Raw genomic sequence first — 27,082 nt, 5'->3', positions numbered from 1 at the left:
TTCACCCGAAGCACAATTTTTGCAAGTTAAGAAAAAGGTACCTGAAGGTCTGGGAAGCCTCCTCAACTACTACCCAGACCTAGTCGTTTCCCGCCACCTTAGAGGATGACGGACAGGAGGGGCAGTCCTTCTTCCAATGTCCAGATTCCCCACAATTGAAGCACAACTGCTTCTCCCGGCGGCGTCTTCTTTCCTTCTCACAGGTGACAGCACTCACCTCCATAGCCTCAGGAGGAGTTCGGGTCTCACCTCCACTGGAGAATAAAGAGGTTTCGAGTTGCATAACCCCTCTTGCCCACAGTCTGTGATCCATACGAACCGCTTGGGTCATGGCATCCTCCAGGGAGTCAGGTGGAGGATGAAGTGCCATGGCATCCTTCAGACGTTCACACAGGCCTCTACGGAACAACCCCCGAAGGGCGGCATCACTCCAAGAAATCTCAGCTGCCCAACGCCTAAATTCAGAACAGAACCATTCGGCCGAGTGCTTCCCCTGACACTCATCACCTTGTGCTCAGCCAAACGCATTCTATCTGGCTCATCGTAAATATGCCCTAAGGCCTCAAAAAACGCATCCACAGTAATTCTCTCCGGGGCAGAAGAGGAAAGAGAAAATGCCCAGGCTTGCGGGGCCCCTCTAAGCAGGAACATAACCACCCCCACCCTCTGTTTCTCATCCCCAGAGGAGCGGGGTCTCAAGGAGAAAAAGATAATATAATAAATTTTGGCACTCAACTTGTTGCAAAGTGAAGAATTTTATTTGCAGTCTCAAAAATTTAGACGTTTCGGCTTGCACACATAAGCCTTCATCAGTATGCTGCAAATCGGATACAAATATATAATGTACAAGTCAAAGGCTACATTCCGTACAAAACATCAAAAATAACATACAATGAATCATGCAATATATTCATAGTCGTGCACTAGTGATAGACAGGACGGGTTGAGGTAAAGGGAGATATAAGGAAAAAAAAGGGAACATATTAGAGAGAAAAATTATAATGAAAGAGTGAAGGTTATATAACCTACCCAGACTGCTTTCTCGAATAAGTCTGCAATGTGTCTAATGTGACAAAAAAAGGAGGGGGTGGGGGGGGAAAAAGAGAATATATATGTAATATATATAAAACCATAATTGTATTAGGTTAGTGACTGGAATCAATAGTCAGTGACTACTCACTTAATGGTGAGATACCACTCTATCGGTCATGTAAGTGGTCGGATTCGTATTGAGAATGATTCCCATTTATCTTAAAACAAAGAGATTTTTCGTCTGAGATAAAGAACTACAATCTAACTTTGGCGTGTTTATGCGTACAATGACAAATAGTTTAATATAGATACCAACCGATGATAATTAGTGACAGAGATATTCTATGAAGATACTGTATAGAATCATTTGTGGTGAGTCTGTAAATATTAAAAGGAAAAAATTGTTTCACTCAATGTACTGAAGGATAAGGTTAGCGACGAGCCATAAAATGATTCACTCACTTAATGTCAGTTTTAGGAATCAACTGTAAATATCAATTCCATTGGGAGCCCATATAACACTGTGTATTGTAGCTGTTAGATCAAAACATATAACATATGAAGGGTTAATTAGCGTAACCGAGTAAAGTATATTTATATAAGTCCTATTAGTAATGAGCTTACCGTTGGTGGGTGGCGGCGTGTTATAACGAGTAGAACGCGGTATCCACCGCTTGTAGCCAGGGTGTCAATGGCGTGCAGTGTGGATTTTAAATAAAGGGTGGGCGGGACAATGTCAGATCAATTAGTAAGCGTCACCGGAAGTGACGTGTGCATCCATTCGGTTGCGCTGTTTGGCTCAGTGAAATGAAGGGGCGTGTTAAGGGGAGTGGTGCTAGGCTGCTCGTCATTCCACAGATTCAACACAGGCCGGTGTGCTACCTGTGTTGACGCATGAAGCAATTATTTGTAGAGAGTGGAGTTGGAGCAAGTGTGTACATGGTGTTAAGCATGAATGCGGTTATATCTATAAAAGGAAAAAAGAGGGGAAAAAAAATTGGTATGTACATGTTAAGAGCAAAAAAATGAAAAAATAGAGCTTCTATCTCAAGTCACTATGAAGAAAGGTTTTTGTTACATGATTTTCCACATAAAAGTGAGTTCAAAAATGACTCTTTTAATTTGTATTCCAAACCAGATGGGTTATAATGGATACAAATGGAAAATTGTTTCAAAAAGAGGCTATAGTATATAGAAAAAGAAGCTTGAAGGAGGCAAGAGGGGGGAAGTCCAAGGGAGTAACAGGGACATCGGTGACATTTGCGTGACGTTCAAAATTGACGATTCTGCAAAATCAAAACAACGTGTTAGAAAGAGGCACAGAATAACCTACTTATATGTCAAAACATATTCTCAAAGATATGTATTTCTTGAGTCACTAGACCATTTGACTAGAAGTGTAGTGATCCCTTATATGAAGGCCAGTAGATCATAATCCCTATTAAGGCCTTTAGGCGCTAAAGTATGGAGTTCGTGTATCCAGAAGGCCTCTCCTTTCTTTAGGAGTTGAATGTGGTTGCCACCTCTACGTGGAGGAGGCACATGTTCTATAACACAGAATTTTAGTTGAGGAATGGTATGACCTGCCGTGATGAAATGATGTGGTATCGGCAATAATGTATTGCCACATCGAATGGTGGATTTGTGTTTACTTATGCGGTCTCTTATGGGTTGAGTGGTTTCACCAATATACAGTAAACCACAGGGGCATTTAATCAGGTAGACCACATTTGATGTCTCGCAAGTAGAGAAGTCTTTGATCTGATAGCGTTTCCCAGAATGGGGATGGTGAAGATAATCCCCCTTGAGTACATTATTGCATTGATTGCAATGTAAACACGGATAGGTACCTGTTTTGGGTATAGAAAGGAACCTCTGTGTAGTTGACCTACCCCTTGAACCTATATCGGCTCTGATTAGGGTGTCCCTGATATTTTTGGGGCGTTTGTAGCCTGGTAGGAAGTTCTGTTGAAATTCTGTAACCTCCGGGTAGGCTTCCTTCAGAATGCCCCAATGTCTCCGTATGGAATGATGTAAAATCTGCACATATGGGTGATATGTGTGAACAAAGGGTAAACGTCCAGAGACCCCTTTCTGGTGCCCGGTCGGGGGTTGTCGTGCTTTGGTTAGTAAATCTGATGGGTAGCCCCTTGTGCGGAACTTGTTATGCATTTCATTCAATCTGATACTACTGGTTGTGGGATCGGATACAATGCGTTCGACTCTCTTAAATTGTGATAAAGGTATGGATCTTTTGGTGGAAGGAGGGTGTAGGCTCCTGTAGTGTAGTAAACTGTTACGGTCGGTGGTTTTAACATATAAATCAGTGCTCAAACATCCCTCCATGTTCTTAATGATCCTTGTGTCCAAGAAACTGACTGTATGTACGTCTCTAGTCATAGTAAAAGATAGGCCTGGCCAGGCCATATTCAATGTATTGAAGAATGTGTCTAGTGTGTCAGCCGGCCCCGTCCAGATGCAAAAAATGTCATCAATGAATCTCTTCCACAGTATACAGTGGGTTTTAAAGAAGGGGTCAGGGTAGACAATGTCTTTCTCGAACGTTGCCATAAATGTGTTTGCATACGGGGGCGCGACATTCGAACCCATCGCGGTCCCTTTCGTCTGCAGATAGAATGTGTCCCCAAATAGAAAATAATTTTTAGTAAGTACAAGGGTTAGTAATTCAATGCAGAACTCTATCGTATTCCTATCCATCTCAGACTCAGACAAGCGTCTCTGGACGCAATTGATACCCAATTCATGTGGAATTGATGTGTATAGATCTTTAACATCAAAGGACATGAGAAAAGAGTCACCAGGAACTCGACCTAAATCACGTAGGACTTTAAGAAAATCACTTGTGTCTAATAAAAAGGAAGGTGCTTGTCTCGTGAGAGGAGTCAGAATTTTTTCTAATAGAATGGATAGTGGGGATAGGATAGAATCAGTGGAGGCAACTATTGGTCGGCCAGGGGGACAGTCTAATCTCTTATGGATCTTGGGAAGAATGTAGAATACTGGAGTAATGGGGTCAGTTTTAATCAAAAAGTCATGTGTTTTCATGTCAATTACACCCCGTGTAGTGTAGTCCGTGACTACTGCTTTGATGCAGTCTCTAATGGTCCTGACTGGATCATAAGAGATTAGACTGTCCCCCTGGCCGACCAATAGTTGCCTCCACTGATTCTATCCTATCCCCACTATCCATTCTATTAGAAAAAATTCTGACTCCTCTCACGAGACAAGCACCTTCCTTTTTATTAGACACAAGTGATTTTCTTAAAGTCCTACGTGATTTAGGTCGAGTTCCTGGTGACTCTTTTCTCGTGTCCTTTGATGTTAAAGATCTATACACATCAATTCCACATGAATTGGGTATCAATTGCGTCCAGAGACGCTTGTCTGAGTCTGAGATGGATAGGAATACGATAGAGTTCTGCTTTGAATTACTAACCCTTGTACTTACTAAAAATTATTTTCTATTTGGGGACACATTCTATCTGCAGACGAAAGGGACCGCGATGGGTTCGAATGTCGCGCCCCCGTATGCAAACACATTTATGGCAACGTTCGAGAAAGACATTGTCTACCCTGACCCCTTCTTTAAAACCCACTGTATACTGTGGAAGAGATTCATTGATGACATTTTTTGCATCTGGACGGGGCCGGCTGACACACTAGACACATTCTTCAATACATTGAATATGGCCTGGCCAGGCCTATCTTTTACTATGACTAGAGACGTACATACAGTCAGTTTCTTGGACACAAGGATCATTAAGAACATGGAGGGATGTTTGAGCACTGATTTATATGTTAAAACCACCGACCGTAACAGTTTACTACACTACAGGAGCCTACACCCTCCTTCCACCAAAAGATCCATACCTTTATCACAATTTAAGAGAGTCGAACGCATTGTATCCGATCCCACAACCAGTAGTATCAGATTGAATGAAATGCATAACAAGTTCCGCACAAGGGGCTACCCATCAGATTTACTAACCAAAGCACGACAACCCCCGACCGGGCACCAGAAAGGGGTCTCTGGACGTTTACCCTTTGTACACACATATCACCCATATGTGCAGATTTTACATCATTCCATACGGAGACATTGGGGCATTCTGAAGGAAGCCTACCCGGAGGTTAAAGAATTTCAACAGAACTTCCTACCATGCTACAAATGCCCCAAAAATATCAGGGACACCCTAATCAGAGCCGATATAGGTTCAAGGGGTAGGTCAACTACACAGAGGTTCCTTTCTATACCCAAAACAGGTACCTATCCGTGTTTACATTGCAATCAATGCAATAATGTACTCAAGGGGGATTATCTTCACCATCCCCATTCTGGGAAACGCTATCAGATCAAAGACTTCTCTACTTGCGAGACATCAAATGTGGTCTACCTCAACTAAAATTCTGTGTTATAGAACATGTGCCTCCTCCACGTAGAGGTGGCAACCGCATTCAACTCCTAAAGAAAAGAGAGGCCTTCTGGATACACGAACTCCATACTTTAGCGCCTAAAGGCCTTAATAGGGATTATGATCTACTGGCCTTCATATAAGGGATCACTACACTTCTAGTCAAATGGTCTAGTGACTCAAGAAATACATATCTTTGAGAATATGTTTTGACATATAAGTAGGTTATTCTGTGCCTCTTTCTAACACGTTGTTTTGATTTTGCAGAATCGTCAATTTTGAACGTCACGCAAATGTCACCGATGTCCCTGTTACTCCCTTGGACTTCCCCCCTCCTGCCTCCTTCAAGCTTCTTTTTCTATATACTATAGCCTCTTTTTGAAACAATTTTCCATTTGTATCCATTATAACCCATCTGGTTTGGAATACAAATTAAAAGAGTCATTTTTGAACTCACTTTTATGTGGAAAATCATGTAACAAAAACCTTTCTTCATAGTGACTTGAGATAGAAGCTCTATTTTTTCATTTTTTTGCTCTTAACATGTACATACCAATTTTTTTCCCCTCTTTTTTCCTTTTATAGATATAACCGCATTCATGCTTAACACCATGTACACACTTGCTCCAACTCCACTCTCTACAAATAATTGCTTCATGCGTCAACACAGGTAGCACACCGGCCTGTGTTGAATCTGTGGAATGACGAGCAGCCTAGCACCACTCCCCTTAACACGCCCCTTCATTTCACTGAGCCAAACAGCGCAACCGAATGGATGCACACGTCACTTCCGGTGACGCTTACTAATTGATCTGACATTGTCCCGCCCATCCTTTATTTAAAATCCACACTGCACGCCATTGACACCCTGGCTACAAGCGGTGGATACCGCGTTCTACTCGTTATAACACGCCGCCACCCACCAACGGTAAGCTCATTACTAATTGGACTTATATAAATATACTTTACTCGGTTACGCTAATTAACCCTTCATATGTTATATGTTTTGATCTAACAGCTACAATACACAGCGTTATATGGGCTCCCAATGGAATTGATATTTACAGTTGATTCCTAAAACTGACATTAAGTGAGTGAATCATTTTATGGCTCGTCGCTAACCTTATCCTTCAGTACATTGAGTGAAACAATTTTTTCCTTTTAATATTTACAGACTCACCACAAATGATTCTATACAGTATCTTCATAGAATATCTCTGTCACTAATTATCATCGGTTGGTATCTATATTAAACTATTTGTCATTGTACGCATAAACACGCCAAAGTTAGATTGTAGTTCTTTATCTCAGATGAAAAATCTCTTTGTTTTAAGATAAATGGGAATCATTCTCAATACGAATCCGACCACTTACATGACCGATAGAGTGGTATCTCACCATTAAGTGAGTAGTCACTGACTATTGATTCCAGTCACTAACCTAATACAATTATGGTTTTATATATATTACATATATATTCTCTTTTCCCCCCCCCACCCCCTCCTTTTTTTGTCACATTAGACACATTGCAGACTTATTCGAGAAAGCAGTCTGGGTAGGTTATATAACCTTCACTCTTTCATTATAATTTTTCTCTCTAATATGTTCCCTTTTTTTTCCTTATATCTCCCTTTACCTCAACCCGTCCTGTCCATCACTAGTGCACGACTATGAATATATTGCATGATTCATTGTATGTTATTTTTGATGTTTTGTACGGAATGTAGCCTTTGACTTGTACATTATATATTTGTATCCGATTTGCAGCATACTGATGAAGGCTTATGTGTGCAAGCCGAAACGTCTACATTTTTGAGACTGCAAATAAAATTCTTCACTTTGCAACAAGTTGAGTGCCAAAATTTATTATATTATCTATACTGGTGTGGGAACCTTCTTTTGTGCACCAACGCAGTAGTGCCATGATATATTTGTTGATCAAGGAGAAAAAGAGCTTACAGCCCCCCTTAAACGCTCTAAATTTATTTTTGTCACCAGCAAACGTATCTGGTAACTTAACCGGGATTTCGGATGGGACTAAAATGACATCTCTAGTCCCCACCTGCTGAAAGGCTGCGGAAAGTGCACCCTGAACCGAGTCTGCAACCTGCCATTGGGACTGGGCCAGAGTTTGGTGTTCTAAACTTAGCTTCTGCAGTGACTGAGTCAAGCAATTCACCTGCTCAGATAAAGCATGCATTGGGTCCATGCTGCAGAAGTGAGAAAAAAAAGTTCACGGTCAGTTATAATGTCAGGGTCCTGTCAGCGCCGGCGAACTGCCACTGTTTAACAGGGTGACTCACCCACACTGCGGGAGGGCCCGGGGTCAGATACTGCAGGGAACGCTCAGGCAGACATGACCTGGGAAGCTGAAAGTGGCAAGCAGTGAAGGACCTATGATCATGTGACTGCAGGGGGCGGGGCTTAGCATCCTGCTGCAGATGAATGCAGGATTCTACTACAGGGATGCTCAAGTAAGACAAACGGGGGGGGTCATGCATGGAGAGGACGGCGTGGTACCAGAGGGATAAGCAGAGAGTAGTCAGAACGTAAGCAATGAGTCATACACAGAGATAGCAGCACAGTACAGGAGGGGCAATCAGAGAATAGTCAGGACCTAGGCAATTAGTCAGAAACCAGAGAAGCAGATACACAGTACAGAATCAAGAGACAAACTCACAACAGGGGACAGAACCGGGTCAGAACCATATAAGCAAGCTAGAAGACAATCAGAAAGCACAGGCACACAGTGGTCACCACACTCGGCCAAAGGCAAAAGTATAACTGACAGGGATTGTAGTTTCCCAGGGCTATAAGAAGCTCTCCTTGAAACAAAGAGAGGCCACAATAATTAACCCCAGGCGTGCAGGTCAAAGCCTGCACTGGTCTCAAGACATTAACCCCTGATGTGCAGATCAAAACCTGCACTGGGATCATGACAAGGCCGTTAAATAAATATATTAATAATATAGTAATAATATGTATCTTGTGATTGGACAATCTCTTTAATATGACCTGATAATTCAGATGAATTATTTTGTTTAATTGGCTCCTTAGGATTTCAGCTAAGTAATTATAAAGTAATTGTTTCTATATTAAATCCCTTAGCGTGCTAAACATTGTGTATAGACTGTATAATGTATTATTTTACTATAGTATTGCACTTTTTAAACTGAAGTAGCTTTGAGATGCAAGATCTAAAATTTGCATCTTTTAACTGGAAAGATCTTGTACTTTACCTTTCTTTAAAAAAAAAGTTCTCGCGGCTTCTACTTCCTGACTCCCATAAGACTTTACAGTTGAAGAGGAAGAAACCTGCTGGGTCTTGCTTTGATTGAACGCTTATTGTGCTGTCCTTGGCAGCCAAATAAAAGAGATATTCTTAGCAACAAACAATGCAAAGAGAGAAGAGATGGGGATGGAGATTTCATACATTATAACATCGCTATACATTTAGAGTGAATAAAATCATAAGCTACTCTGGATATTTTGGTATTTTGCATTTTTTTTATACAATTACTTTTAGTATTATTCATGTCAGTTACATTCCTTATTTATATAATTGGAGGGTACCTACTGTTAAATAGATATATCTACAATAAAAATAATAAATCTTTTTTTTTATAGTGCCATGGTCAAAACAAGCAACTTTTCATTTTTTCTTTCCTTTCCCTGATAATTTTTTTTTTTTACTGCTTGTTGCCTTGGTTATCAGCCACTGCTGCTGTCTGTCATGAGAGGCCAAACATGCACAGTGCTTACTGCTTACGTACTACTGCACTCCTCAGATAGATGACACATGGAACAGCAAGGACCAGAACAACAGACAAACAGGTCGAGCAGGTAGCACCAGACCAGGTGTGTGGCTACACATGAGAACAAAAAGTTTAGAAGAAACTAATGTCTTCCAGCACTGTTTGAAAGATTAGTTTGGAGTATATGTTTGAAAGTGATTTGGTTTGTTGGGAGAGAAAAGTCAGCAATATTTTCAGCCAGCAAAGACCTCTCAGAGGAAACTTAATAGTATGAAGGAAATGTCTAAATTATATTATGTATAGAAAATATGTCAGCTTCTGAGAGATGAGATAAGGGTCCCAAACTTCCCAATTGAGGTGAACCACTCCAGTGTGATATTCAGTACTGTAGCCCATGAAAGTTCAATTTCAATGGGTTGTGTTTTCTTCCAGAAGAGAATCATGGGCAAGGAACATTTTCTAGCTCTAGGACCCAAAGTCCCATCATTTAGTCATAGTATCTGTTTACAGGGATCTTGACTTTCTTGAGGCCAATCACAGAGTAGTCTATTAACAGCATCTGACAGGATATGTAATCCAATATGAGTTGCCAGAAGTAGTATAGTCAGGGCAGATGGAGTTCACCATCCAAACAATAGGCAATGGGATGCAATCCAAGACAGTACCAAAATAATCAACTTAGACACACAGCTTGTCACAGGAACCTAGAGAACTTTATTGCTCAAAGGAGTAAGCCATGACTTCTTAAAGGGAACCTGTCACCTGTTTTGGCCGCTTCAAGATGTCGTCGCTGCCTTTCAGGGCTTATCTACAGCATTCTATAATGCTGTAGCTAAGCCCCCAGTCCGACTTGCAAGATATGAAAAATAAGTTTTATTATATTCACCTGGGGGGGCGGTCCAGTCCGATAGGTGTTGCAGGTCCAGCGTCTCCCATCTTCTTGTGATGCAGCCCTCCTGCTTGCTTCCTCACTCCCGGCATCGCACTTTTGAGCAGGCGTACTTCTCTGCCCTGTTGAGGGCAGAGCAAAGTACTGCAGTGCGCAGGCGCTGGGAATGGTCAGAGAGGCCAAACTTCACATGCCACAAATGCAAGCTTGTGTCCCTGTTGGAGGAAAAGTTGCAAAATCTCGAAGAGAGATTAGCTACATTGAAGATCATTAAGGAAGTTGAAGAGTTTTTAGACAGAGCAGAATTATCTCTTCATGTTACAGAAAGTGAAGAAATTCGAAGTGCACCTGAAGAAACAGAGGAATGGAAAGATGTGACCCAGAGAAGCAGGAGGATCAGGAGGCAGTCAGCGCCCATACTGCTCAGGAACCAGTACCAGGCTCTTATGCAGGAGAACGATGAAGAAATACATCAGGATAAGACTTTGTCAACAAACAGCAAACTTGTACACCTTCAGAGTCCTCCTGGATGGAGAAAGAAAAATTTTGTGAAGAAGAAACGGAGATCATGAGGGATTCCCTTTTGAGAGGAACAGAGGCTGCTATCTGCAGACCGGATATAACCTCAAGAGAAATGTGCTGTCTTCCAGGTGCAAAAACTAAAGATGTGTCTGACAGGATACAGGATTCTTCAGACCTACAGATGACTACCCATTCCTGCTAATACATGTGGGGACAAATGACACAGCAAGAAACGACCTGGAAACCGTCTGCAGTGACTTTGAAAACTTAGGTAACAAAGTGAAAGAACTGGGAGCGCAGGTGGTCTTCTCTTCCATCCTCCCAGTGGATGGCCATGGAACAAGGAGGTGGAACAAGATTCTGCTGGTGAATAACTGGCTACGTCGATGGTGCCGTCAGCAAGGATTTGGATTTCTGGATCACGGAGTGAATTACCTATACGATGGACTACTTGCTAGAGATGGGGTGCACCTTACGAAGACTGGAAAACATGTATTTGGAAATCGCCTTGCTACACTCATCAGGAGAGCTTTAAACTAGAACAATGTGGGAAGGGAAGCAAAAGGCCAGAAAAAGCCATACACCTGACATATGCTATTGAGAACTCTGCTATTAGAAGTGGAAAGGAAGAACAAAGACAAAAGAATCTAAATAATAAAAATATTGGAGAAAGAGAAACCAATCATAAACTAAAATGTTTCTATACTAATGCACAAAGCATGGGCAACAAACAAGGAGAATTGGAACTGCTAACACAGGAAAAGAAATATGATGTCATTGGAATCACTGAAACTTGGTGGGACAATACACATGATTGGAATACAAGGCTAGAAGGATACAACTTATTTGCTAGAAACACACTTGAGGAGGAGGTGTCGCATTGTATGTTAGAAACGTGTATATCTGCACAGAGATTGAAGCTTCAGAGACTGGGAGTTCTGTGGAAACTGTTTGGGTAAGAATACAAGGACAGAACAATGGAAAGGACACCATTGTAGGGATTTACTACAGGCCGCCTGTGCAAGCTGAAGATATGGATGAACTCTTTATGCATCAAATGGCCAAGTTCTCCAAAAAATATGACATAGTTGTCATGGGAGATTTCAACTATCCTGACAATTGTTGGGAATCTCTCTCAGGCAAAACTAACAGGTCAAGGAAATCCTTATCCTCTCTTGCTGACAAATTTATCTTCCAAAAGGTAAGGGAAAAACAAGGGGATCTGCTACCTTGGATCTAATCCTTAGAAACAGGGATGAAATGGTTGAGGAGGTAAAAGTGGCTGGGACCCTAGGGGGTAGCGACCATGCTATTTTAGAATTTTGGATAACTAGAGGAGGAAGACCTGTGAAGACTCAGATGTTAAGGTTAAATTTCAGAAAGGCAGATTTTGAGGGATTCAGAAAGAGAATTGGAGGGATCCAATGGCTGGATATCCTCAAGGACAAAAATGTCCAGGAAGGATGGGAAATCTTGAAAAATGAAATTCTCAAAGCATCAATCGTTAACAATTCCGAAAAGAGGGAAGAATAGGAAGCATTTAAGGAAACCAGAATGGATGAACACAGAACTTAAGCACATGCTAAAATGGAAGAAAGAAATGTTTATAAAATGGAAAGAGGGAAGCATACAGTCATGGCCAAAAGTATTAACACCCCTGCAATTCTGTCAGATAATATTCAGTTTCTTCCTGAAAATGATTGCAAACACAAATTCTTTGGTATTATTATCTTCATTTAATTTGTCTTAAATGAAAAAACGCAAAAGAGAATGAAGCAAAAAGCAAAACATTGATCATTTCACACAAAACTCCAAAAATGGGCCGGACAAAAGTATTGGCACCCTCAGCCTAATACTTGGTTGCACAACCTGTAGCCAAAATAACTGCGACCAACCGCTTCCGGTAACCATCAATGAGTTTCTTACAATGCTCTGCTGGAATTTTAGACCATTCTTCTTTGGCAAACTACTCCAGGTCCCTGATATTTGAAGGGTGCTTTCTCCAAACTGCCATTTTTAGATCTCTCCACAGGTGTTCTATGGGATTCAGGTCTGGACTCATTGCTGGCCACCTTAGAAGTCTCCAGTGCTTTCTCTCAAACCATTTTCTAGTGCTTTTTGAAGTGTGTTTTGGGTTATTGTCCTGCTGGAAGACCCATGACCTCTGAGGTAGACCCAGCTTTCTCACACTGGGCCCTAAATTATGCTGCAAAATTTGTTGGTAGTCTTCTGACTTCATAATGCCATGCACACGGTCAAGCAGTCCAGTGCCAGAGGCAGCAAAGCAACCCCAAAACATCAGGGAACCTCCGCCATGTTTGACTGTAGGGACCATGTACTTTTCTTTGAATGCCTCTTTTTTCTCCTGTAAACTCTATGTTGATGCTTTTGCCCTAAAAGCTCTACTTTTGTCTCATCTGACCAAAGAACATTCTTCCAAAATGTTTTAGGCTTTTTCAGGTAAGTTTTGGCAAACTCCAGCCTGGCTTTTTTATGTCTCGGGGTAAGAAGTGGAGTCTTCCTGGGTCTCCTACCATACAGTCCCTTTTCATTCAGATGCCAACAGATAGTACGGGTTGACACCGTTGTACCCTCGGACTGCAGGGCAGCTTGAACTTGTTTGGATGTTAGTGGAGGTTCTTTATCCAACATCCGCACAATCTTGCGTTGAAATCTCTTGTCAATTTTTCTTTTCCGGCCACATCTAGGGAGGTTAGCCACAGTGCCATGGGCTTTAAACTTCTTGATGACACTGCGCACGGTAGACACAGGAACATTCAGGTCTTTGGAGATGAGATGGACTTGTAGCCTTGAGATTGCTCATGCTTCCTCACAATTTGGTTTCTCAAGTCCTCAGACAGTTCTTTGGTCTTCTTTCTTTTCTCCATGCTCAATGTGGTACACACAAGGACACAAGACAGAGGTTGAGTCAACTTTAATCCATGTCAACTGGCTGCAAGTGTGATTTAGTTATTGCCAACACCTGTTAGGTGCCACAGGTAAGTTATAGGTGCTGTTAATTACACAAATTAGAGAAGCATCACATGATTTTTCGAACAGTGCCAATACTTTTGTCCACCCTCTTTGTTATGTTTGGTGTGGAATTATATCCAATTTGGCTTTAGGACAATTCTTTTTGTGTTTTTTCATTTAAGACAAATTAAATGAAGATAATAATACCAAAGAATTTGTGTTTGCAATCATTTTCAGGAAGAAACTGAGTATTATCTGACAGAATTGCAGGGGTGTCAATACTTTTGGCCATGACTGTATCTAAAGAAGAATATAATGCTGTCTGCAGAAATTGCAGGGCACAAATCAGATTACTAAAGCCGACAATGAATTGAGGCTTGCAAGAGACGTCAAAAGCAATAATAAAGGATTTTGGGGATATGTCAAAGGTAAAAGAAAAGTCAAAGATGCTATAGGATTTTTACAGGATGAAAATGATGAAATGGTAAGACAGGATGTTGAGAAGGCCGAACTTTTAAATTCCTATTTTGCATCTGTTTTCTCTCAGAAAGGAAATGTAACATCAACTGTTCTTCACTGTCTTATTAAGGGAATAGAAGAATCCAGGATATCTATAAACAGAAATATAGTGAGGAAACACTTAGCTAGCCTAAATGAATTCAAGTCTCTAGGTCCAGATGAATTACACCCCAGAGTAATGAAGGACATAGCAGAATAAATTTTTGAACCCCTCTCCATAATCTTTAAAAATTCTTGGAGAACAGGAGAAGTCCCAGAAGACTGGAGAAGAGCAAATGTTGTTCCTATCTTCAAAAAGGGGAAGAAGGTGGACCCAGGCAACTATAGGCCGGTGAGTCTGACTTCTATACCAGGAAAGATATTTGAACAAATTATTAAACAACATGTATGTCAGTACCTGGATAAGAATGATGTGATTAAACAGAGTCAGCATGGGTTTGTAACTAATAAGTCATGTCAGACTAACTTAATTTCCTTCTATGACAGAATCACTGATTGGGTGGATCAGGGAAATGCTGTAGATATAGTATATCTTGACTTCAGCAAAGCATTTGACAAAGTATCTCACACAATCCTTATTGAAAAAATGGCTAAGTATGGAATGGACAAGGCAACTGTTAGGTGGATTCATAACTGGCTTAGTGATCGGACCGAAAGAGTGGTCGTAAATGGCTGCACATCCAGTTGGATAAATGTCTCAAGTGGGGTACCACAGGGCTCTGTCCTGGTCCCTGTATTGTTCAACATCTTTATCAACAACTTAGATGAAGGAATTGAGCATAAACTGATTAAATTTGCTGATAACACAAAGCTTGGAGGGATAGCTAATACTAGAGAAGAGAGAGAGGATTCAAAAAGATAAAAATAAACTGGAGCAGTAGGCAGCAACTAACAGAATGGTTTTTAACAGGAAAAAATGCAAAGTACTACCTCTGGGCAATAAAAATGAAAAAAGCATATACAGAATGGGAGGAATAGGGCTAAGCAACAGCACATGTGAAAAAGACTTGGGTATACTAATATATCACAGACTGAATATGAGTCAGCAGTGTGATGCAGCAGCAAAAAAAAGGCAAATGCAATTCTAGGGTGTATTAACAGAAGCATACAGTCTAGATCACGTGAAGTCATTATTGCCCTCTACTCCTCTTTGGTCAGACCTCATCTGGAATACTGTGTCCAGTTTTGGGCGCCACATTTTAAAAAAGACATCAACAAACTGGAGCAAGTTCAGAAAAGAGCGACCAGAATGGTGACCGGTCTGCATACCCTGTCTTATGAGGAAAGGTTGCAGGATTTGGGAATGTTTAGCTTGCAGAAGAGAAGACTGAGAGGAGACTTAATAGCTGTCTACAAATATCTCAAGGGCTGTCACATTGTAGAAGAATCATCTTTATTCTCATTTGCACAAGGAAAGACTAGGAGCAATGGGATGAAACTGAATCGGAGGAGACACAGATTAGATATTAGAAAAAACTTTTTGACAGTTAGAGTGATCAATGAGTGGAACAGGCTGCCACGAGATGTGGTGATAGAAGTCTTCAGAGGCTGGACAGACATCTGTCTGGGATGATTTAGCGAATCCTTCTTTGAGCAGGGGGTTGGACCAGATGGCCCAGGAGGTCCCTTCCAACTCTACGATTCTATGACTGCAGTACTTTGGTCTACCCTTAACAGGGCAGAGAAGTACAACTGTGCAGGAGCGCGATGCTGGGAGCAATGAAGCAAGCAGGAGGATGGCATCGCAAGAAGATGGGAGGCGCCGGACCCAGACCTGCGACACCAATCGGACCGGACCTCAGGACCGCCCCCCGGGTGAGTATAATAAAATTATTTTTCTCATCTTTCAGGTCAAACTGGGGGCTTATCTACAGCATTATAGAATGCTGTAGATAATCCCTGAAAGGCAATGGCCACATCTTATAGCGGCCAAAACTGGTGACAGGTGCACTTTAAGTATTCTAGATCGGTTGAATATTGGTTGGGGAAAGCGAAGTTTGGTCCACTTTTGCCTTTTAATAGACTGGGAGTTTACAAGCCGCTTTAGAGGTGTCAAAAGTGCTCTAAGAAGAGAAAAAGTAGTATTAGGTTATTAGAAAATTTCTGCATGAAAACCGGACTCCTTCCCAGAAAATGCAAAAAACGCGCGTTTTTTATGCGTTTTTTTCCGGAGCGGCCCCAGTCTCATAGAAAATAGTTAGAAATGTGGATTTTTCCGAGACATTAATGAGCATGCTGCATTTTTTACCGCGATGCTTTTTTTTCGCGGAAAAAAACGCATCAATATGCACAAAAAGTGCAGAATTCATTAAAATGAATGGGATGTTTCTTTTAAGCGATTTTTAAGTGTTTTTGCAGGTACAATCGCTTAAAAAACGCGAAAAAAGCTTACGTGTGCACATAGCCTTAAAAAGCATATTAATTACAAAACCAGATACCCCAGTAGTATTTTTTTTTGTCTTTTCCAAGTGATTTAAACTTAACAAGGATCCTACTCTTGAGACATCTAAATGTACGAGCTCACATAACAGACAATGTACTTATCATTGCTAAATCAGCAATCTATGTTCGTAACTATTTTTTTTTGCATATTTTTGGCTAAAGGACAATGCCTTGAATGCACTGAAAGCTTGTGTATATTCCAGGGTATGGGGGGTCCCACTCACCATCAGGGACACCGGTGCATAATGGGGGCCCAGTGTCTGTGCCAGCATTCGCGAGTGGGCCCCCAGCACATGCGATACTTACATCTTCCCCTCCACCGCTGCGGCGTCTTCTGCGTCTCCCGACTGACAGTCAGGTCAGAGGGTGCGATGACGTCAGTACTGTGCACCCTCTGCCTGAACATTGAAGCCGTAGGCGAAACGCGCGTCGGGCAGTGCAATAGCAGTGAGTTAGTATGCTTTCACTCAATTACTTACCATCTGTTTGTATTTACTCTTTACCTTTGTCACTCTTTATATATATATATATATATATATATATATATATATGTATATAAACACTGCTCAGAAAAATAAAGGGAACACTAGACACTCTTAATGATCAGACACATGGATGTTAGTGACCTTCCTATCATTTCTACCTGTTGTTTATTCCATTGGCACAACAGCAGGAGAAATTGAATCACAATCAGTGTTGATTTCACAGAATTGGAGTTACATTTTGTTGTTTAAGTGTTCCCTTTATTTTTTTGAGCAGTATATATATCTTTGTAGCCTTCACACACTTGGTTTTTTTTGTCTTTGGCATATAAAATCTTTTATGCTCTTTCCTGTCCACTGGGCTCAATACTAATCATTGTCCATTTATTTATACCTTTGAATATGTGTAATTTACTTGTAATATCTTTTTGAACGATGTATTACATAACTAACACATGCACATGTAGTGCTTCAGTATAATTCCTCTGGCATTTGGTGACCCTGATATAATAGCCCCTGCTTTTACACTCTTATGAGGTTCATTTTACCCCTTTTTACCTTTTTCTTTTTTTTTAAATTATTTTTAAATTGTATAACTAAATAAATAATGTATTAAATAAATTATTATGCTATTTTTCGGATATCTGGCTGTGTATCATGTTTGTAGGCTCTAAATTGTTAATGGATACACAGTGATAAGCTACTGTAATTTTTTTGTGTTCATATTATATGGTGCCCATAATACTGTATGGAGCAATATATGGGGCTCATTTTTCTGTATGGAGCACTATGTAGTGCCCATAATACAGTATGGAGCAATATATGGGGCTCATTATTTTGAATGGAGCACTATTTGATGCCCATAATACTGAATGGAGCAATATATTGGGCTAATTTTTCTGTAAGGAGCACTATGTGGTGCCCATAATACTGTATGGAGCAATATATGGGGCTCATTATTCTGTAAGGAGCACTATGTGGTGCCCATAATAATGTATGGAGAAATATTTGGGGCTCATTATTCTGTATGGAGCACTATGTGGTGCCCATAATACTGTATGGAGGACTATACTGTCTGGTTTCTGACCTATTGTAGAATTTACAATAGATATCACTCATGTAATACAAGAAGTGAAATGTTTGGCACTGTACTGTACCTATATTTTTCTGCCGCATCTGTGCATCATGAATTGTGGTTTGTGTTAAAGGGGCTCACTGACACTCTTTCGCCCAGGGCCCACAAAAACCTGGAGCCGACCCTGGTAATGTCCCACGACTTGGGAATCATACAGTATTGTATTTTTGCTGTTGCATTTCTATGCAATAAGGTTTGCCTTTTAGAAGTTTGTCCTCCCTGTCTTCCTTCCTATCTCTGATGTCAGTAACCCCTCTCTTCTTCTTCCTCATTATGTGGATGTCAACCATGTTATGAAGCTCATGTCTTTGCATCTGTGGTTCAGAATAATCTTTTTTTACCTACTGTAATTGTGCATAATTAAAAGAATTTGGCTTCAAAATAAACCTTCTTCTGGAATCTTCTAGCGTTCCTCATGCAGTTGAGTCAAGCTATTTGCTTAAATCTTTTCGTTTAAGTAATGGTACATACAGACAGCTATAGAAAGTGTCTCTGTAGCCCCACACTTGCAGCCTAGTTTTGGAGTCAGAATAGCATTCGGTGCAAAAATAACCAAATTACTAATTTTGCCCTTTGCAGATTGCTGCAATTTACATTTTTAGTCTTGCTGGAAAAGTCACAAAACCACTTTTATTCATATACATTATTTCATTGAGTGTTGTTGATATTACACCTCAGTATATCACTTACAGTGTGACAGCATTGTTTTGAGCAATGAGAAGAGGGAAAAGAACAATTTGTGTTAAAAAACAACATGCGTTAAAGAGGTGTTCTGGTAATAAAATATATTGCCTAAAGTCCTCAGGCCGATCAAAAAATATAAAATAAGTAATACCCTCCGAATTTCTTATAGATTCCGTTTTGGTCATTATCTATACATCAGAACTGACTGAAGTTGCCTTCTGAGCCAATCACCAACTTAGGTGGTCACTGCTGCAGCCAGTAATTGGTTAAGAAGGCATTTTCGGTACCATAATTTCCAGTGTGCTAACGATGGAGCCATATGGCACTCAGTGCTGCTCCATCTTAGAAGTCAATTCTCCCCTAGAAATAATGCCAAGGCAATCGGAGGAAGGAAAGGATTCCTATTATGTCATAGGTGACTTATTAAGGATCAGTTCAACTTGGAGGTTATATCGAGCAATGATACACACAGAGGCATCTCTGAAGGTGCAATATCCTGTTTGGGTACAATAACCTGTTTGGTGGCAAATATAGACTTACTATACTAATATAGTATTTTTTTTGTAATATTTTAATTTATGGTTCAGTATATTTTTATTGAAGTTATAATTAACAATTGATGTTTCAACATACATCAAAATCAAATTCAGGTTGCACAACAGGTACAATCAACAAAATGTAAGTATATTAACCAGCGGATACTTATTTGGAAAAGGAGAACATAGTGCAACTAATAGTATTGAAACGTTGTATCACGTTATGTGAATAAATTGTTGTATTCAAATGACGAGACACGATAGGGAAGAATCGGGGGGAACACAAAGGCCAACACAGGCGGAAGGTATAGGGAGGGGAATTTTGCATATTCTGAGTGTGGTAGCAATGGCTCAAAGTCAATAGAATGGCGATGTTAGCCAAGTGCTAAATTCAGATGAATTTCTGAATGATGTCAAGGGTAACCAAGCTCTCATATATTCGTATGAGTCCAAGTTCAGCAAACTGTCAGAGACTATGAGCTCTTCCATGTGAATAAAGTTATCTATCGCCTCAACCCATTCCAATTTAGAAGGATTGGTGATTGATCTCCAATGTCTGGGGATAATCTATTTTATTGCAGCTAAAAATACTCTAAATAGTCCGTCTTTCATGGCAGAAATAGATACAGGGAATATTGATAGTAAAGCTGTTTCTGGAGAGATCAGAAAGTTAGTGCTGAATAATTTATTGAAGAGATCAAACAATCCTGTCCACAATCTGGATATTCGGGGACAAGACCACCAAATATGGGTCATGTTACCTACAGAGGAGTCACATCTCCATCACTTATTTGTTATGCTAAGATACATGTGGTGAATGCGGTCTGGTGTCCTGCACCATCTGGAGACGATCTTGTAATTAGTTTCCTGGATGTGACATGATATAATTTGTGAGTAAGAATGAATGATTTATGCCAATAAGAAGTTCAAATGTTTTTACCTAGATCCTTCTCCCATTGGTCTTGATAGGGAACACAAGTCCCCAGCACTTCTTCCCTCTTCTTGTAATATTTTAATTTAAATATTTTCTTCATTAATAATAATACGCCATGTTATTATTTTAGGAGCTGACATTGTCCAATGGCTCATTAAGAACCTCAACATTGAAGACCCAGGTATAGATTTTTGTTTCTCTAGAATATATTTTATCCTTGTTTTATTTTCTACATCTTTTTAATGTTTGCTATTTTATACAGTTTGAAAAACTAGAATATAAATGGATTGTTGGATGAGTGATTTCACACAGGTTATGAGCAAGAGATTGTTTGACACAGTACTAAGAGACCAGCAGCTACAGTCTCGCTTTAGTCAGAAAGCGGCTGATTGAGCTGAAATGAAAGTTTATCAATGACAACAGAATTTGATGCATATAAAGAGGAAATTATCTGGTGCAACAAGCATGGCTCCTCAGGGAACCCTAAGGTTCAGGAAAGGATAGTCATCCTGATTGACTATATCAAGCAGTGGTTCCCTCATGCACTAGATGAGTTGAACTGTCCCCTAGGACAGCAGGATGTACAGCTGTGTGCACACTTTACCAGCTGCTTTAATTAACTTGTAGAGTTTTTCATGAAAAATGTACATTATTAAAAAATATATATTTTCAGTGTTCTTATTATTCATCTGGCAAGGTATCTGTATGATTGCTAGCTGTTTTCTATTCCCCAGCTTAGGGTTTTCTGTTTATTTTTTTTAATTTTCATGTTTAAAACGATAAACAGACCAAAAAAATGCATGGAACAATCTTCTTATACTGTGAAATCTTTAGATGGACTTTTCATGTGTTGCCGAATCCACAAAACAGATTGAATTCCCCACATATTATCTATTCTATTATTTCTAAACACTATTTTTCGGTGATTACTTTGTATCTCCGTTCATACTGCACCCACACACACAAATGATACACCATACACAAAATACAGTTTAAATATTAATTTTCATAAACCTGCAGTAAGGAAAAATGACCTGCAGGTGGCACCACACTACCCCAAAGCACAGTACCACAAAGCTGCTTACAGACATCACAAACAAATCCAAACATTTGCCTTGGGGGCTTTCCAGCTTGCTTAACTGCTGGCCTAGCCTATTGTAGCCAAATTGGAGGATTGTTCACTTCACTGCAGGTGAGGCACATATGCAAACACATTTGTAAACATGCACTGCCTAATGAATTGCACACTTGCTCCGTTCATACTCCACCCACACAAACAAATGAAACACCATTTGAAAGGTCAAATTACCTGCAGGTGGCAGCACACTACCCCAAAGCACCCTACCACAAAGCAACTTACAGACATCACAAACAAATCCAAACATTTGCCTTGGGGGCTTTTCAGCTTGCTCAAGTGCTTGCCCAGCCTTTTTCAAGCACATTGGAGGATTGCACACTTCACTGCAGGTGAGTCACATATGCAAACATATTTGTAAACATGCACTACTTTTTCGGTGATTACTTCGCCCCACCCACACAAATAGTGAGTCACATATGCAAACATATTTGTATACATGCTTTTTCGCTGATTACTTCACCACACACACAAATGATACATCATTTCAAAGGTAAACTTGCCCTCTTCAGCAAGAAAAGAGCCAAACAAACCACAATGTGCGAAAATTTCACACGGGCCAAGCTAGTGTATTTGTAGAGCAATACAAGTTTATTCTTTACCAAAAAGATGCCGTAGATCTCCTTACAGAGAGTCACTCATTTAGATAGTCTAAAAGGCGATGTTCCATAGGAAAAAAGTGTGCAAATTAGCTATTCCTTTAGAATGAAAAAAATGTTTCTCAAGTGCCATCAAAAGGTAGCTACGCTGTAAGTTAACGACAGGCATGTTTATATCACTTTTATATATCGCCATCATTTTCCACAGTGCTCTATTTATTTTACTAATTTATATAGCGCCATTAATTCCACAGCACTTTACATATATTGTCTGCACAATCCCCATTGGGGCTCACAATCTAGATTCCCAATCAGTATATCTTTGTAGTATGGGGGGAAACCGGAGAACCTGGAGGAAACCCACGCAAACATGGGGAGAACGTACACACTTCTTGCAGATGTTATCCTTGTTGGGTTTTAAACCCAGGACCCCAACACTGAAAAAGCAACAGTGCTAACCACTGAGCCACTATGCAGTGCTAACCACTGAGCCACCATGCTTTTGACATTATCATCGCCTTCCCCACTGGAGTTTACAATCTAAATTCCCTCTTGTTATATCTTTGGAGTGTGAAAGGAAACCGGAGAACTCAGAGGAAATCTGCACAAATACAAACTCCTTGCAGATGTTGTCCTTGGTGGGATTTCAACCCAGGGTCCCAGTGCTGCAAAGCAACAGGGATCATGAAAAAGTCTTGAAACATATAACATGATTAGGTGCCAAAAATATCTAAAAAGATTAAGAAGAAAAAATTCAGATTATTAAAGGATTTTTCCAGGACTTCGTTTTTACACATTAAAAAAAACCCTGCCTGTTGTGCCTGGCACTGATCTCTCCCGGAGATTCAGCAGCAGGATGGTTTTAGCAACTACCTGCCTCTAAGTTTTTAGGCCCATAGTGAAAAAATAGTCCTGAATAAACCCCTTAGGCCGGAGTCACACTAGCGATTAAATCGGACGAATGCAATGCGATAAAAAAATCGCATTGCAGTCGTCCCTATGTTATTCTATGGTGCTGCTCCCATCATCCGTTTTTTTATCGGATCCATTTCTCGGACCAAGACAATCGCAGCATGCGAGTCTATGGATGCAATTAAAAATCGCATTGAAAACGCACCACACGTGTGACTTGCGATTAAATCGCAAGACTTCTCCAGTCAACAGGAAAGAGCATCAGGCATTGGCATTGGATGTCAATTTGATGCTTAGATGCGAATAAAATCGGTTCATTGCCGGAAATTCGGATGACAGACGGATCCCTGGACAAGAAATCTTTGTGTGATTTCGTACCGTAAAAATCGGACCGATTTTTTAATGGTTGTGTGTGACTCCAGCCTTAAAGAGGTTTTCCACTACTTTGAATATGTGATTGGTTGGAGTGCGACACCCGGTGCCCCTGCTGATCAGCTGTTATTGGTAATAGCGGCAGCAGCCGCCAGCCGGAAGTACTCACTTGCCGAACTGCTCTGTCTTCTAGTAGTGGTCGAGGTTTGGTACTGCACATTGGCCTTCTATTCATATCAATAGGAGGCGGCTGTGCAGTACCCTGCAGCAGCCACTGTCAGAAGACGGAGCAGCTCAGCAAGTGAGTAGTTCCAGCCGCCACCGATAACAGCTGATCAGCGGGAGTGCTGGTTGTTGAACTCTGCCAATCATACATTGATGAACTATCCTAATGATAGGCTATCAATGTAAACGTAGTGGACAACCACTTTAAGTTTCCCAACATGTGCGTCATTTCAAATATTTTTATTTGTTCTCTCTAGAACAGGGTTCCCCAACTCCAGTCCTCAAGGCCCACCAACAGATCATGTTTTCAGGATTTCCTTAGTATTGCTCAGGTGATAATTGCTTCACCTGTGCAATACAAAGGAAATCCTGAAAACATGATCTGTTGGTGGGCCTTGAGGACTGGAGTTGGGGAACCCTGCTCTAGAACACATTGTCAGTGTGCAGTTGATACACCACTAACAATCTACTGTGACGCATATCTGCATATTTTGCCAAATATTGCACAGTCATTGGTTTTATGGAAAAAAAATCAATTTTTAAAATGAACCTTGGCACAACGTGTGATGGGAATAAACTCTTTCCCTCGAAAAGAGCCAGGAAGAGTCTATTAGTCTCCTGTAATTGTAGATACACATGTGTCTATGGGATACTTGTCATCTATACTGATGAATCATGTCTGTTTGTTATGGATTGCTCCCATGGGTCTATGCTATTTTATAGATTTCTTCAGTTAAAAGTACCATTAAATGTACCTTTAATGCATTCCTCTACAATTGTCATCACTCTGCCTGCAAGCTAAATATACAGTATGAGCCATGTCTCCACAAATTACATTGTATGCTAGTAATGCGTAATACAGTATATTTTGTCTTCTACTTCTATTCTCCTTTTCACAAAAGTTAACAGTTTCTGTTTCTATAACACATATTTCCATGACTATTAGGCTATGTGCACACGCTGCGGATTCACCCACGGATTTGTATCTGCGGATCCGCAGGTAAAACCGCAGCTAAAATGACCTGCTGTTTTACCTGCAGATTGGCCAGCGGTTTCCCCTGCGGTTTGACACCTGGACAATGGAATAGGTGGCAAACCGCAGTGGAATCCACAGAAAGAATTGACATGTGCACTGCGGATTGTAAATTACATAGACTTACATTGTACTGTACACTGTCTGCAGAACTGCAGCGGATCCGCAGAGGCCAAATCTGCAGCGGATCCACAGCAGAATCCGCAGCGTGTGCACATAGTCTTAAGGGAGCATTGGATAAATACACAGTTTACAGCTACAGTCATGGCCAAAAGTTTTGAGAATGACACAAATATTATATTTTCACATGATCTGCTGGCCTCTGGTTTTTATGTGTGTTTGTCAGATGTTTTTATCACATACAGAAATATAATTGCAATCATATTATGAGTAGCAAAAGGTTATATTGACAGTTAGAATGAGTTAATGCAGCAAGTCAATATTTGCAGTGTTGACCCTTCTTCTTCAGGACCTCAGCAATTCTCCCTGGCATGCTCTTAATCAACTTCTGGATCAAATCCTGACTGATAGCAGTCCATTCTTGCAAAATCAATGCTTTTAATTTGTCAGAATTTGAAGGTTTTTGTTTGTCCACCCGTCACTTGATGATTAACCACAAGTTCTCAATGGGATTAAGATCTGGGGAGTTTCCAGGCCATGGTCCCAAAATCTCTATGTTTTGTTCCCTGAGCCATTTAGCTATCACCTTTGCTTTATGGCAAGGTGCTCCATCATGTTGAAAAAGGCATTGTTGATCGCCAAACTGCTCTTGGACGGTTGGAAGAAGTTGCTCTTGGAGGACATTCTGGTACCATTCTTTATTCATGGCTGTGTTTTTAGGCAAGACTGAGAGAGAGCCCATTCCCTTGGCTGAGAAGCAACCCCACACATGAATGGTTTCAGGATGCTTGACAGTTGGCATGAGACAAGACTGGTGGTAGCGCTCACCTGGTCTTCTCCGAATAAGCCGTTTCCCAGATGTCCCAAACAATCGAAAAGGGGATTCATCAGAGAAAATGACTTTACCCCAGTCCTCAGCAGTCCACTCCCTGTACCTCTTGCAGAATATCAGTCTGTCCATGATGTTTTTCCTGGAGAGAAGTGGCTTCTTTGCTGCCCTCCTTGAGACCAGACCTTGCTCCAAGAGTCTCCGCCTCACAGTGCGTGCAGATGCACTCACACCTGCCTGCTGCCATTCCTGAGCAAGCTCTGCACTGCTGGTAGCCCGATCCCACAGCTGAAACACTTTTAAGAGACGGTCCTGGCGCTTGCTGGTCTTTCTTGGGCGCCCTGGAGCCTTTTGGCAACAAGGGAACCTCTCTCCTTGAAGTTCTTGATGATGTGATAGATTGTTGACTGAGGTGCAATCTTTCTAGCTGCGATACTCTTCCCTGTTAGGCCATTTTTGTGCAGTGCAATGATGACTGCACGTGTTTCTTTAGAGATAACCATGGTTAACAGAAGAGAAACAATGATGCCAAGCACCAGCCTCCTTTTAAAGTGTCCAGTGGTGTCATTCTTACTTAATCATGACAGATTGATCTCCAGCCCTGTCCTCATCAACACCCACACCTGTGTTAATGGAGCAATCACTGAAACGATGTTAGCTGGTCCTTTTAAGGCAGGGCTGCAATGATGTTGAAATGTGTTTTGGGGGATAAAGTTCATTTTCTAGGCAAATATTGACTTTGCAAGTAATTGCTGTTAAGCTGATCACTCTTTATAACATTCTGGAGTATATGCAAATTGCCATTAGAAAAAATGAAGCAGTAGACTTTGTAAAAATTAATATTTGTGTCATTCTCAAAACTTTTGGCCATGACTGTACATTCACAGAACCAAATGAAATTTCCATGTGCTGTCAGGATTCTCCAGTGCTGACGGTCGCATGACTGCACGTTTGCGATTTGCATACTTCCAGACACATTCCGACTAGACTTGTCCGGCCTTGCTCAGTTCACTTGCAGTGAGCAAGGCCACACGCATCTAGTCGGCATGTATCCACATGAATACAAATCACATACTTGAGGTCACACGTCCACCTGCTCCCGGCGTCCGCACCAAATTCAGAAATCTGCAGTCACATAGAGAGAATACACACTTTAATGCCAAGCCCCAGACAAACTGTTTAAGGGCCCCTGTGATAAAACTGTATAAACCATTTATTTATTGCATAAGGCCCAATGTGTCCACAGAAACTGCATTTGCACTAGATGATATATGTGCATAAATATGAAAAATATCTCAACCAGAGCCAGAAACACTTCCAAAATGATTACATGATTAAATGGTTATTCCCATCTTGGACCCATGACTATGCTATAAACGTCTGATCAATGTCCCAGCACTGAAACCCGCATATACAGTATCTTGGAACCCTCTATATATTGAGGCCCTGGCATGCAGCGTCAGAAATTGAGGTGTGGCCTTGCATAAAACCCTCATTCTAATCACTTCTACAGGAGTTCTA

General features: G+C 40.8%; 1 protein-coding gene across 2 annotated transcripts in view; it reads left to right on the top strand.

Moving 5' to 3' along the window:
* RGS6 (regulator of G protein signaling 6) overlaps nt 1–27,082 on the top strand; it is a 629,091-nt gene that overhangs the window by 429,810 nt on the left and 172,199 nt on the right. For both annotated transcript variants that reach the window (XM_073552710.1, XM_073552711.1), the window contains exon 4: nt 20,467–20,517. In XM_073552710.1, coding sequence (XP_073408811.1) covers nt 20,467–20,517 — 51 coding nt within the window. The remainder of the gene's footprint in view (nt 1–20,466; nt 20,518–27,082) is intronic.

This window comes from Dendrobates tinctorius, unplaced genomic scaffold (assembly GCF_039654945.1).
Source record: "Dendrobates tinctorius isolate UK_male_01 unplaced genomic scaffold, ASM3965494v1 ptg000194l, whole genome shotgun sequence".
NCBI lineage: Eukaryota > Metazoa > Chordata > Amphibia > Anura > Dendrobatidae > Dendrobates > Dendrobates tinctorius.
Note: the sequence above shows the minus strand (reverse complement) of the source record. Positions and strands in the feature narration are given on the sequence as shown.